Genomic DNA, 13,769 nt, shown 5'->3' with positions numbered 1-13,769 from the left:
TCACCATGTCTGGCATGAAATTATACTTTAGGTGTCAAAAACAAAGAACATGATTTAAAGAGACTGGAGAGTGTGAGAATCCCAAAGAGATTCAAAGACCTAAACAACAAAAAGAACTAAAATAAAATTTAGTGGAAGCCTTATATGATACTTAATTTTCCCATGTAATTTTGGATGAAAAGCAAAGATCTTCCTCTCTGTGATGGGATCTGGGCCTCATACATGTTAGGCATCTACTCTCCCAACTATGCCACACCCTAGCAATCTCTGTCCATTCTTGCACTGAATTCTCTATTATAGGAATAAAGTGTTCTGTGGAAAGGACTGTCATAGTCAAAATAATCATGAACAAACTAAGGACTTAAACTGCAACTTATATTTTACAGTTTAGCTTCTTCTGGTCTTATTTCATTTTCCTACTGATTTTTAGAGTTACTACCCTGACATTCGTCTATAGTGTTTCTTTTGTTTTTGAGATGAGTTGCTGTGTTTGAGAAGGCTGTCATCACACTGCATATGTTGGAAGACTGACAGGCTAGTGCCCATCTCCCTGCCTCGGTCTCCCAAGTGCTGGGATCTAAAGGGAGTGAACCCACACCATAATATTCTTTTGTAGCACATCAACTACCAAGCAAAAGTAGCTCAGACAGAATTTGTTTTGGTTACACTGCTTTTTTAGACTACTGAACACTTAAACAGAAGCTATGCTTTGAGAAGATTAAGAATTATTTAAAATATTAAAAATTGAAATTATTTTTCTGCTAGTATCATCCACTAATGTTCTTATTTTTCAGGGCCACCTAAGCCTGGAAATGTAGCCAAGAAAGGTATTGATGATCCAAACAGTCTGAACTCTTTGACATCTCCCATAAGGAAGCCTATACTAAAAGGTAGTGAAATATCTGTGGTACACATATGTGAAACAGAGCTCTGTTCCATTCCAACTATTTCCATTTACAGCATACAGCTGACATTTCAGGCTTTGAGCATATTCTTGTGCTCTTCCTGTGAACAGGAACATTGGAGGACTTTCTGTTTCTGTACACCAATTAAGATGCTGCCCTTAGATACCCCTTACCACTAACCCAGGTCAGTTCTTGACTCAAACCCTTAATATTTTTCCTGATGTTCTCAAATCGGGATATATCACACATCAATAGTTCCTTTTATAGTCAACTTTACATTTCCATTGTAAACACAATGAAGTTATAAATATTGTTGCATGCATTTTTATTATATTACTTAGGTTTCTATGAAGTAGTTTTTAAAAAGGGGTTGTTAAATTAATAGCATATATAATTTTTAATTTAAAAAGGTATCACAAAAATATAATTTCCTAAAAAATATAGTTAGCAGTTGTGCCAATGTGCAATAGAAACCTATACCCCAGTATTATATCCACGACTAGACTTTTTATGGACTGGAAATATGACTACCATAAAAGTATTGATATATGTCAAAAATACAGAAAGTGATAAAATATTCAGGAAAATTCCTATTAAAAGTTGAAAGAGCTCCCTTCCCCACTTGCTTAAACTGTTAGCGCCTGAATCTCTGTCTCAGTGTCTGTTTCTGCGGGATCCACACTATTACTTAACATAGTTCATAAAGGCCTTCTGGTTGCTGCCCTCACAGAGAGCTGAAACCCGGATCTGAGGAGCGATTTCAGGCCCGAGACCAGAGGTAAGACCAACTTTTCTGCTCCAAGAGAACTGCATGGTGGACTCAGGACACAGGCCCACAGGAACAGCTGAAGACCAGTAGACAGGAAAGACTACATGTCCGAAAGCAGAACACTCTGTTCCCATAACTGGATGAAAGAGAATAGGAAAAAAGGTCTACAGCACTCCTGACACACAGGCCTACAGGACGGTCTAACCACTGTCAGAAATAGCAGAACAAGGTAACAACAGAGACAATGTGATGGCAAGAGGCAAGTGCAGGAACCCAAGCAACAGAAACCAAGACTACATGTCATCATCAGAGCCCAATTCTCCCACCAAAACAAACACTGAATATCAAAACACACCAGAAAAGCAAGATCTTGATTTAAAATCACATTTGATCATGATGATGGGGGACTTCAAGAAAGACATAAAGAAAACCCTTAGAGAAATGCAGGAAAACACAAATGAACAAGCAGAAGCCTACAGAGAGGAAATTCAAAAATCCCTGAAAGAATTACAGGAAAGCACAATAAAAGAGGTGAAGGAATTAAAAATGAAAATAGAAGCAATAAAGAAAGCACAAAGGGAGAAAACCCTGGATATCCAAAAGGAAACCAAAGGAAGAGACAAGGAGCCGTAGATACAAGCATCACCATCAGAATGCAAGAGATAGAAGACAGAATCTCAGGGGCAGAAGAATCCATAGAAATCATTGACACAACTGTCAAAAATGGTGTAAAATGGAAAAAGATACTAGCCCAAAACATACAGGAAATCCAGGACACGATAGAAGATCAAACCTAAGGGTAATAGCTATAAAAGAGAGTGAAGACTCCCAGCTCAAAGGACTAGTAAATATCTTCAACAAAATCATAGAAGAAAACTTCCCTAACCTAAAGAAAGAGATGCCCATAAACATACAAGAAGCCTGCAGAACTCCAAATACATTGGACCAGAAAAAAAAAAATCCTCCCATCACATAGTAGTCAAAACACCAAATGCACAAAACAAAGAAAGAATATTAAAAGCATTAAGGGAAAAAGTTCAAGTAACATATAAAGGCAGACCTATCAGGATCACACCAGACATCTCACCAGAGACTATGAAAGCCAAAAGATCCTGGACAGATGTCATACAGACCCTAAGAGAACACAAATGCCAGCCCAGGTTACTGTATCCAGCAAAACTCTCAACATAGATGGAGAAACCAAGATATTCCATGACAAAACCAAATTTACACAATATCTTTCTACAAATCCAGCCCTACAAATAGTAACGCCCAACAAAGGAGGCAAGCTACACCCTAGAAAAAGCAAGAAACTAATCGTTTTGCAACAAAACAAAGAGAAGACAAGCACACAAACATAATCTAACGTCGAAACACGAATATAACAGGAAGCAACAATCACTATTCCTTATTATCTCGAAACATAAATGGACTCAATTCCCCAATAAAAAGACACAGATTAAAAAATTGGATACGCAATGAGGACCCAACATTTTTTGGCCTACAGGAAACACACCTCAGAGACAAAGAAAGACACTACCTCAGAGTAAAGGGCTGGAAAAGAACTTTCCAAGCAAATGGTCTGAAGAAGCAAGCTGGAGTAGCCAATCTCATATTGAATAAAATCGATTTTCAACCAAAAGCCATCAAAAAAGATAAGGAAGGACACGTCATATTCATCAAAGGAAAAATCCACCAAGATGAACTCTCTGTTGCTTTGGTTCCTGCACTTGCCTCTCGCAATCAGATTATCTCTGGTGTTATTTTGTTCTGCTATTTCTGACAGTGCCTAGACCGTCCTACAGGCCTGTGTGTCAGGAGTGCTGTAGACCTGTTTTCCTGTTTTCTTTCAGCCAGTTATGAGAACAGAGTGTTCTGCTATCGGGCATGTAGTTTTTCCTGTCTACTGGTCTTCAGCTGTTCCTGTGGGCCTGTGTCCTGAGTTCAGCAGGCAGGTTGCTTAGAGCAGAAAAGTTGGTCTTACCTGTGGTACCACGGCTCAAGTTTGCTCGTGGGGTGTTGTTTTTGAGCTCTCCATGCAAGATGAACTCTCAGTCCTAAATATCTATGCTCCAAATACAAGGGCACCTACATACATAATCCTTACTAAAGCTCAAAACACACATTGCACCTCACACAATAATAGTAGGAGATTTCAACACGCCACTCTCATCAATGGACAGATCATGGAAACAGAAATTAAATAGACATAGACAAACTAAGAGAAGTCATGAACCAAAGGGATTTAAAAGATATTTACAGAACACTCTATCCTAAAACACAAGGATATAGCTTCTTCTCACCACCTCATGGTACTTTCTCCAAAATTGACCATATAATTGGTCATAAAACAGGCCTCAACAGGTACAGAAATATAGAAATAATCCCATGTGTCCTATCAGACCATCGTGGCTCAAGCTGGTCTTCAATAACAATAAGGAAAGAATGCCCATATATACATGGCAGTTGAAAGTGCTCTACTCAATGATAACCTGATCAAGGAAGAAATAAAGAAAGAAATTAAAGACTTCTTAGAATTTAATGAAAATGAAGGTACAACATACCCAAACTTATGGGACACAATGAAAGCTGTGCTAAGAGGAAAATTTGTAGCTCTGAGTGCCTGCAGAAAGAAACAGGAGAGAGCATATATCAGCAGCTTGACAGCACACCTAAAAGCTCTAGAACAAAAAGAAGCAAACACACCCAGGAGGAGTGAAATAACCAAGCACAAACAAAAAGGACTATACAAAAGAATCAACAGAACCAAAAGCTGGTTCTTTGAGTAAATGAACAAAATAGAGAAACCCTTAGCCAGACTAACCAGAGGACACAGAGAGTGTGTCCAAATTAACAAAATCAGAAATGAAAAGGGAGACATAACAACAGAGTCAGAGGAAATTCAAAGAATCATCAGATCCTACTACAAAAGCCTATATTCAACAAAACTTGAAAATTTGCAGGAAATGGACAATTTCCTAGACAAATAACAGGTACCGAAGTAAAAATCTGGAACAAATGAACCATTTAAACAACCCCATAACTCCTAAAGAAATAGAAGCATTCATTAAAAGTCTCCCAACCAAAAAAAGCTCAGGTCCAGAAGGGTTCAGTGCAGAATTCTATCAGACCTTCATAGAAGGCCTCATAACAATACTATCCAAACTATTCCACAAAATTGAAACAATTGGAGTACTACCGAATTCCTTCTATGAAGCCACAATTACTCTTATACCTAAACCACACAAAGACCCAACAAAGAAAGAGAACTTCAGACCAATTTCCCTTATAAATATCAACACAAAGATACTCAATAAAATTCTTGCAAACCGAATCCAAGAGCACATCAAAACAATCATCCATCATGATCAAGTAGGCTTCATTCCCAGGGATCAGGGATGGTTTAATATACGGAAAAACATCAACATAATCCACTATATCAACAAACTGAAAGAAGAAAACCACATGATCATTTTGTTAGATGCTGAGAAAGCATTTGACAAAATTCAACACCCCTTCATGATAAAAGTCCTGGAAAGAAGAGGAATTCAAGGCCCATATCTATACATAGTAAAAGCCATATACAGCAAACCAGTTACTAACATTAAACTAAATGGAGAGAAACTTGAAGCAATCCCACTAAAATCAGGGACTAGACAAGGCTGCCCACTCTCTCCCTACTTATTCAGTATATGTCTCAAAGTCCTAGCCAGAGCAATCAGACAACAAAAGGAAATCAAAGGATACAGATTAGAAAGGAAGAAGTCAAAATATCACTATTTGCAGAAAATAAGACTGTATATTTAAGGGATCCCAAAAGTTCCAACAGAGAACTACTAAACCTGATGTATACCTTCAGCAAACTGGCTGTGTATAAAATTAACTCAAATAAATCAGTAGCCTTCCTCTACACAAAAGAGAAACAAGCCAAGAAAGAAATTAGGGAAATGACACCCTTCATAATAGTCCCAAATAATATAAAGCACCTTGGTGTGACTTTAATCAAGCAAGTGAAAGAGCTGTATGATAAGAACTTCAATCCTCTGAAGAAAGTAATTGAAGAAGATCTCAGAAGATGGAAAGATCTCCCATGCTCATGGATTGGCAGGATGAATATAGTAAAAATGGCCATTTTACCAAAAGCGATCTACAGATTCAATGCAATCCCCATCAAAATTCCAACCCAATTCTTCATAGAGTTAGACAGAACGATTTGCAAATTCATCTGAAATAACAAAAAACCCAGGATAGCTAAAACTATCCTCAACAATGAAAGGACTTCTGGGGGAATCACTATCCCTGAACTCAAGCAGTATTACAAAGTAATAGAGATAAAAACTGCATGGTATTGGTACAGAGACAGAGAGGGAGACCAGTGGAATAGAATTGAAGACCCAGAAAGGAACCCATGCACTTTTGGTCACTTGATTTTTGACAAAGGAGCCAAAACCATCCAATGGAAAAAAGATAGCATTTTCAACAAATGGTGCTGGTTCAACTGGAGGTCAACATGTAGAAGAATGCAGATCGATCCATGCTTATCACCCTGTACAAAGCTTAAGTCCAAGTAGATCAAGGACCTCCACATCCAACCAGTACACTCAAACTAATAGAAGAAAAAGTGGGGAAGCGTCCTGAAGACATGGGCACTGGAGAAAATTTCCTGAACAAAACACCAATGGCTTATGCTCTAAGAGCAAGAATCAACAAATGGGATCTCATAAGACGGCAAAGCTTCTGTAAGGCAAAGGACACTGTTGTTAGGACAAAATGGCAACCAACAGATTGGGAAAAGACCTTTACCAATCCTACAACAGATAGAGGCCTTATATCCAAAATATACAAAGAACTTAAGAAGTTAGACTGCAGGGAGAAAAATAACCCTATTAAAAATGGGGTTCAGAGCTAAACAAAGAATTCACAGCTGAGGAATGCCAAATGGCTGAGAAGGACCTAAAGAAATATTCAACATCTTTAGTCATAAGGGATATGCAAATCAAAACAACCCTGAGATTTCACCTCAAACCAGTCAGAATGACTAATATCTAAAACTCCGGCGACAGCAGATGCTGGCGAAGATATGGAGAAAGAGGAACTCTCCTCCATTGTTGTTGGGATTGCAGACTGGTACAACCATTCTGGAAATCAGTCTGGAGGTTCCTCAGAAAATTGGACATTCCACTACCTGAGGACCCAGCTATATCTCTCCTGGGAATATACCCAAAAGATGCCCCAACATATAACAAAGACACATGCTCCACTATGTTCATAGCAGCCTTATTTATAATAGCCAGAAGCTGGAAAGAACCCAGATGCCCTTCAACAGAGGAATGGATACAGAAAATGTGGTACATCTACACAATGGAATATTACTCAGCTATCAAAAACAATGACTTTATGAAATTCATGGGCAAATGGATGGAACTGGAAAATATCATCTTGAGTGAGGTAACCCAATCATAGTAAAACACACTTGGTATGCATTCATTGATAAGAGGATATTAGCCCAAATCCTCGAATTACCCTAAACACCCAGAACACATGAAACTCAAGAAAGATGACCGAAATGCGAATGCTTTCACTCCTTCTTTAAAAGGAGAACAAGAATACCCTGGGGAGGAAATTGGGAGGCAAAGTTTAGAACAGAGGCAGAAGGAACACCCATTCAGAGCCTACCCCACACGTGGCCCATACATATACAGCCACCAAACTAGAGAAGATGGATGAAGCAAAGAAGTGCAGGCCGACAGGAACCAGATGTAGATCTCTCCTGAGAAACACAGCCAGAATACAGCAAATACATGGGCGAATGCCAGCAGCAAACTACTGAACTGAGAACGGGACCCCCATTGAAGGATTCAGAGAAAGGACTGAAAGATCTTGAAGGGGCTTGAGACCCCATATGAACAACAATGCTTACCAACTATAGCTTCCAGTGACTAAGCCACTACCCAAAGACTATACATGGACTGACCCTGGGCTCCAACTGCATAGGTAGCAATGAATAGCCTAGTAAGAGCACCAGTGGAAGGGGAGGCCCTTGGTCCTGCCAAGACTGAACCCCCAGTGAATGTGATTGTTGGGGGGAGGGCAGTAATGGGGGGAGCATGAGGAGGGGAACACCCATAAAGAAGGGGAATCGGAGGGGTTAGGGGATGTTGGCCTGGAAACTGGGAAAGGTAGTCACAATCGAAATGTAAATAAGTAATACCCAATTTAATAAAGATGGAGAAAAAAACATAGTTCATAAAGATTATTAGTGATAACAATAAATTCGTACCTAAAAATTTAAAAAAATTGAAAGACCATTTACTGAATTAGTCTACTCCATTTTTAAATCATTGTGGTATTCACACTTTATAATTTACAATATATAACAACATTACAGACATTATAATTCTGGTATACACAGAGATGACCTGTAGACTACCAGAAGTAAACTCACACCTATGCTGCCAAGTCACCAATACTGTTCAGTGTTACAAGGCATTCCACCACATATGGTGCAAGGAAAACCAGATGTTACAAAGCTGAATGGGGAAGCTCCCCATTTTAGCCTAAATTATTTTCAAAAGTGAATTCAGAATGAATAAACCCTGTAAGTAAGAGTCAAACTACGAAACTATTAGAAGATACAAAGGAAACTACTCATGACATTGGATTTGATGATGTGTTTTACTGGTGACATAAAAGACAATTTAAAAATAAAAAAAGTAAATTTGGCTTTATGAGGGTTTTAAAAATGTTTACATCAAAGCATCAGAGCAATTTTCAAATAACATATAATACAAATTTTTTTAAAGAAAAACGAAAAAAGGTAACCCACAGGATGAGACAAACATTTTACAATTTTGCCTGATTAAAGATTAAATATCTAAAAGTATATCTATAGAAATATAAAACTTGTTTTAGCTACTTTTTCTATTTCTCTGGTAAAATACCCTGATAAAGACAACTTAAAGGAGAAAGGTTTGCTTTTGGCTCACATTTGAAGCCTTTGTAGTAAGGAAGTCAAGGCAACAGGAGCCTGAGGCGGCTGCTTCTATTGTATCTAAGTCAAGAAGCAGATAGTACTAAACACAGCCCTCTCCTCAGTTTCTTGTCTTCATTTAACCCAGTCCAATGTCCCAGCCCAGAACTTATACCACTTCAGTGGGCATAAACAAGTCATGTCCAGATAACCCTCTTCCATCATCTTGACAGTTAGCACCGACAATTACTTTTGTCAACTTGACACCCAAACATGTGTACTTTATCATAACCTATATACAATATGAATAATATCACTAGGAAAATCAACCACAAATTGAAGGCCTAATACCTCATACCTATTATATGGCTATATCAAGAAGGAAAGGAGAAGGGGGAACTAAGTAAAATAAAGAAAACTTTGCCATTTTGTGACAGAAGGAGGAAGGAGAGAGAGAGAGAGAGGGGGGGGGGGAGGGAGGGAGGGAGGGAGGGAGGGAGGGAGAGAGAGAGAGAGAGAGAGAGAGAGAGAGAGAGAGAGAGAGAGAGAGAGAGAGAATGCACTTCTGTGGGTACAGCTTCTTGAGAATCTGATGTAAGATTACAAATTCACCCAGCCTGGGAAACATGACAACAGCATGTCTCATAGTTTTCTGTATCAAGAAGGTGGAGTGAATATAATTCAGGCGTAGAGTATTTGCCACACATAGAATCCACCCCGGTTCACTCCCCAGTTATTCAAAATAAGAATAAATGTTGGAGAGAATAAATGTCAAGAAAATGGAACCAGAGGCCAACTAACCTACAACAGGCTTGATCAGCCCTGCCATTTGTGGCACACATGCCCTCTCCATTCAATAACCCTTTGTGTGTGGAACAGAAATGATGTGAGGATAAACCATGAGAAAAGGAGGAAGGGAGGAAGGAAGAGAGGAAAGGATGGAGAGAGAAAGGAGGGAGGGAGGAAGGAAGAGAGGAAAGGATGGAGAGAGAAAGGAGGGAGGGAGGAAGGGAGGGAGAGAAGGAGGGAGGGAGGGAGGGAGGCCAAAAGAAAATGGACTGTTGTTCTACTAGCAGCAACTGATTGCCATGAAATATGGATTCCTGAGCCCTTCTCCCTTCCATGATGGGATTTTTGTTGATTCGATCTTGCATAGGTCTTAAGTATTTGGCTATAATATTCTTAAGCATTGGCTACTGTTTCATGTGTTCTGGGTGTTTAGGGTAATTCGAGGATTTGGGCTAATATCCTCTTATCAATGAATGCATACCAAGTGTGTTTTACTGTGATTGGGTTACCTCACTCAAGATGATATTTTCCAGTTCCATCCATTTGCCCATGAATTTCATAAAGTCATTGTTTTTGATAGCTGAGTAATATTCCATTGTGTAGATGTACCACATTTTCTGTATCCATTCCTCTGTTGAAGGGCATCTGGGTTCTTTCCAGCTTCTGGCTATTATAAATAAGGCTGCTATGAACATAGTGGAGCATGTGTCTTTGTTATATGTTGGGGCATCTTTTGGGTATATTCCCAGGAGAGATATAGCTGGGTCCTCAGGTAGTGGAATGTCCAATTTTCTGAGGAACCTCCAGACTGATTTCCAGAATGGTTGTATCAGTCTGCAATCCCAACAACAATGGAGGAGAGTTCCTCTTTCTCCATATCTTCGCCAGCATCTGCTGTCGCCGGAGTTTTAGATCTTAGTCATTCTGACTGGTTTGAGGTGAAATCTCAGGGTTGTTTTGATTTGCATATCCCTTATGACTAAAGATGTTGAATATTTCTTTAGGTCCTTCTCAGCCATTTGGCATTCCTCAGCTGTGAATTCTTTGTTTAGCTCTGAACCCCATTTTTAATAGGGTTATTTTTCTCCCTGCAGTCTAACTTCTTAAGTTCTTTGTATATTTTGGATATAAGCCCTCTATCTGTTGTAGGATTGGTAAAGGTCTTTTCCCAATCTGTTGGTTGCCATTTTGTCCTAACAACAGTGTCCTTTGCCTTACAGAAGCTTTGCCGTCTTATGAGATCCCATTTGTTGATTCTTGATCTTAGAGCATAAGCCATTGGTGTTTTGTTCAGGAAATTTTCTCCAGTGCCCATGTGTTCAGGACGCTTCCCCACTTTTTCTTCTATTAGTTTGAGTGTATCTGGTTTGATGTGGAGGTCCTTGATCCACTTGGACTTAAGCTTAGTACAGGGTGATAAGCATGGATCAATCTGCATTCTTCTACATGTTGACCTCCAATTGAACCAGCACCATTTGCTGAAAATGCTATCTTTTTTCCATTGGATGGCCTTGACTCCTTTGTCAAAAATCAAGTGACCATAGGTGTGTGGATTCATTTCTGAGTCTTCAATTCTATTCCACTGGTCTATCTCTCTGTCTCTGTACCAATACCATGCAGTTTTTATCACTATTGCTCTGTAATACTATTTGAGTTCAGGGATAGTGATTCCCCCAGAAGTCCTTTTATTGTTGAGGATAGTTTTAGCTATCCTGGGTTTTTTGTTATTCCAGATGAATTTGCAAATTGTTCTGTCTAACTCTTTGAAGAATTGGGTTGGAATTTTGATGGGGATTGCATTGAATCTGTAGATCGCTTTTGGTAAAATGGCCATTTTTACCATATTAATCCTGCCAATCCATGAGCATGGGAGATCTTTCCATCTTCTGAGGTCTTCTTCAATTTCTTTCTTCAGATGCTTGAAGTTCTTATTGTACAGATATTTTACTTGCTTGGTTAAAGTCACACCGAGGTACTTTATATTAATTGGGAATATTATTAATGGTGTCGTTTCCCTAATTTCTTTCTCGGCTTGTTTCTCTTTTGTGTAGAGGAAGGCTACTGATTTATTTGAGTTAATTTTATACCCAGCCACTTTGCTGAAGTTGTTTATCAGCTTTAGTAGTTCTCTGGTGGAACTTTTGGGATTGCTTAAATATACTATCATATCATCTGCAAGTAGTGATATTTTGACCTCTCCTTTCTAATCTGTATCCTCTGATTTCCTTTTGTTGTCTGATTGCTCTGGCTAGGACTTTGAGACATATACTGAATAAGTAGGGAGAGGGTGGGCAGCCTTGTCTAGTCCCTGATTTTAGTGGGATTGCTTCAAGTTTCTCTCCATTTAGTTTAATGTTAGCAACTGGTTTGCTGTATATGGCTTTTACTATGTATAGATATGGGCCTTGAATTCCTCTTCTTTCCAGGACTTTTATAATGAAGGGGTGTTGAATTTCGTCAAATGCTTTCTCAGCGTCTAATGAAATGATCATGTGGTTTTGTTCTTTCAGATTGTTTATATAATGGATCACGTTGATGGTTTTCCGTATATTAAACCATCCCTGCATGCCTGGGATGAAGCCTACTTGATCATGGTGGATGGTTGTTTTGATGTGCTCTTAACCATTTCCTTTTAAACAATCACTATTCTTTGCCATCCGAGGAAGGAAACAACTACTTCTGACCCTAGTCAGAATGGTTACAGTTTAGAGAGAAAACAAAGAAGACAGCAAATGTTGGGCCTAGACATGCACAAAGTTATTGGTCTAAAAAACCCTTTGTCCTTGTTAGGAGTGAAAACTGGTACAGCCACTGTGGAAATACTAGAAAAAACTGACTAGTCTTTCCAAATGATCCAGTTATTATAAATAACTGTACCCTACTACAGCGATCCTTACACACACACATTTACTGCTGCCATGTTCCCAATACCTAGGAAATGAAAACAGCCTAGATATCCCACTGGGACAAAAAGAAAGTACATCCAGAAGGCATTTCGTCATTCAGTCTAAGTAGCTGAAGAAAGCTGAAAAAGGCTCAGCCTTAAAAATAAGGTTATGGCAAATTTTGATTTTTTTTAAGAATTAAAAATCAGTATATTTCAAGCCAGCATCATGGTATACCTCATTATTCCTAGTACCCAGACATAGAGGTGGCAGTCTGTGAGTTCGAGGGCACAAAGCGAGTTCTCAGATATTCCAGGGCTGGATAAAAAGATTCGATCTCAATAAAATAAAATTAGTTTATTTCTAGTATGCTTTGAATGACATTATTCTTGTGTTTCCAGGGCAGTCTAAAACTAGAGCATTAGACGAGAAAGATTTTGACCGTCCACATACTCTGGTTCTTTCATTATCTGCATTCAGTAAACAAGAGCTTGAAGGTAAGGATATAGTTGTAATACAGGCCTGTGAAATGAAACTGTGTTCCAGCTGGGCTGTTTCTATTGACTAAATGTACTTAACCTGTGGCCCTTCCAATGAGCAACCAATGTAACAACAGAGCAGATGTTCCATGATTTCAACGAAAATATATAGGTGTGGTGAGGGTTTTGTGGTTTGCTAGAGTAAAGCACCCTGTGTGTGGACACAGTCCCTTACCATTAACCAAAGCAACCTGGTAGATTTCCTTCATCTCTCACAGCCTTAACTTTCTGCAAGATGATCTGAAACAGAAGGTATCATAGTTTATTGAGTACCTCATGGATTGAGAAACATTTTGGTTTTTATTATTACAGCCCCAATCAATGAAGCTATAATATCATTGTACAGTTCTATTATGTTGTTTATGTTTGTATAAAAAAACAGAGGGGCTGGGCTGGACTGGCATAGCAATCTGTCAGTAGAGTGCTTGTGCCCCAGGCTTTAGGACCGGAGGTAAGATAACCAGCAAACACACAAAAACACACACATACAAACACCACACACACACACACACACACACACACACACACACAAAACCATGCACAGTACCCACACTTGGAGATGCTGGCCAACAAATCTAGTCATATTGATGAGCTATGGGCTCAGTGAGAAAGTCTTTCGCCTTTCGCAAAATCCAAGGTGGAGGGCTGGAAAGATAGCTCACTGATTTTGAGCATTTGCTGTTCTTCCACTTATAAATTCAATTTCCAGCACCCATTACAGGTAGCTTACAACTGCTTGTTACTCCAGATCCAGGGGACATAACACCCTCTTCTTGCCTGCTAGGGTGGGAGCAATCCAAACACAAGTGCCATACACACAGACACAGTCACACACACACACACACACACACACACACACACACACACAGAGTGAGAGAGAGACAGACAGAAAGAAAGAGAGACTACCAATGA

General features: G+C 39.1%; 1 protein-coding gene across 16 annotated transcripts in view; it reads left to right on the top strand.

Moving 5' to 3' along the window:
* Window positions 1–13,769, top strand: part of Ccdc7a (coiled-coil domain containing 7A) — a 410,770-nt gene that overhangs the window by 366,692 nt on the left and 30,309 nt on the right. For all 16 annotated transcript variants that reach the window (XM_087595057.1, XM_087595068.1, XM_087595056.1 and 13 more), the window contains 2 exons: window positions 795–890; window positions 12,720–12,815. In XM_087595057.1, the coding sequence (XP_087451183.1) occupies window positions 795–890; window positions 12,720–12,815 (192 nt within the window). The remainder of the gene's footprint in view (window positions 1–794; window positions 891–12,719; window positions 12,816–13,769) is intronic.

This window comes from Rattus norvegicus, chromosome 19 (assembly GCF_021556685.1).
Source record: "Rattus norvegicus strain SHRSP/BbbUtx chromosome 19, alternate assembly SHRSP_T2T, whole genome shotgun sequence".
Lineage (NCBI taxonomy): Eukaryota > Metazoa > Chordata > Mammalia > Rodentia > Muridae > Rattus > Rattus norvegicus.
Note: the sequence above shows the minus strand (reverse complement) of the source record. Positions and strands in the feature narration are given on the sequence as shown.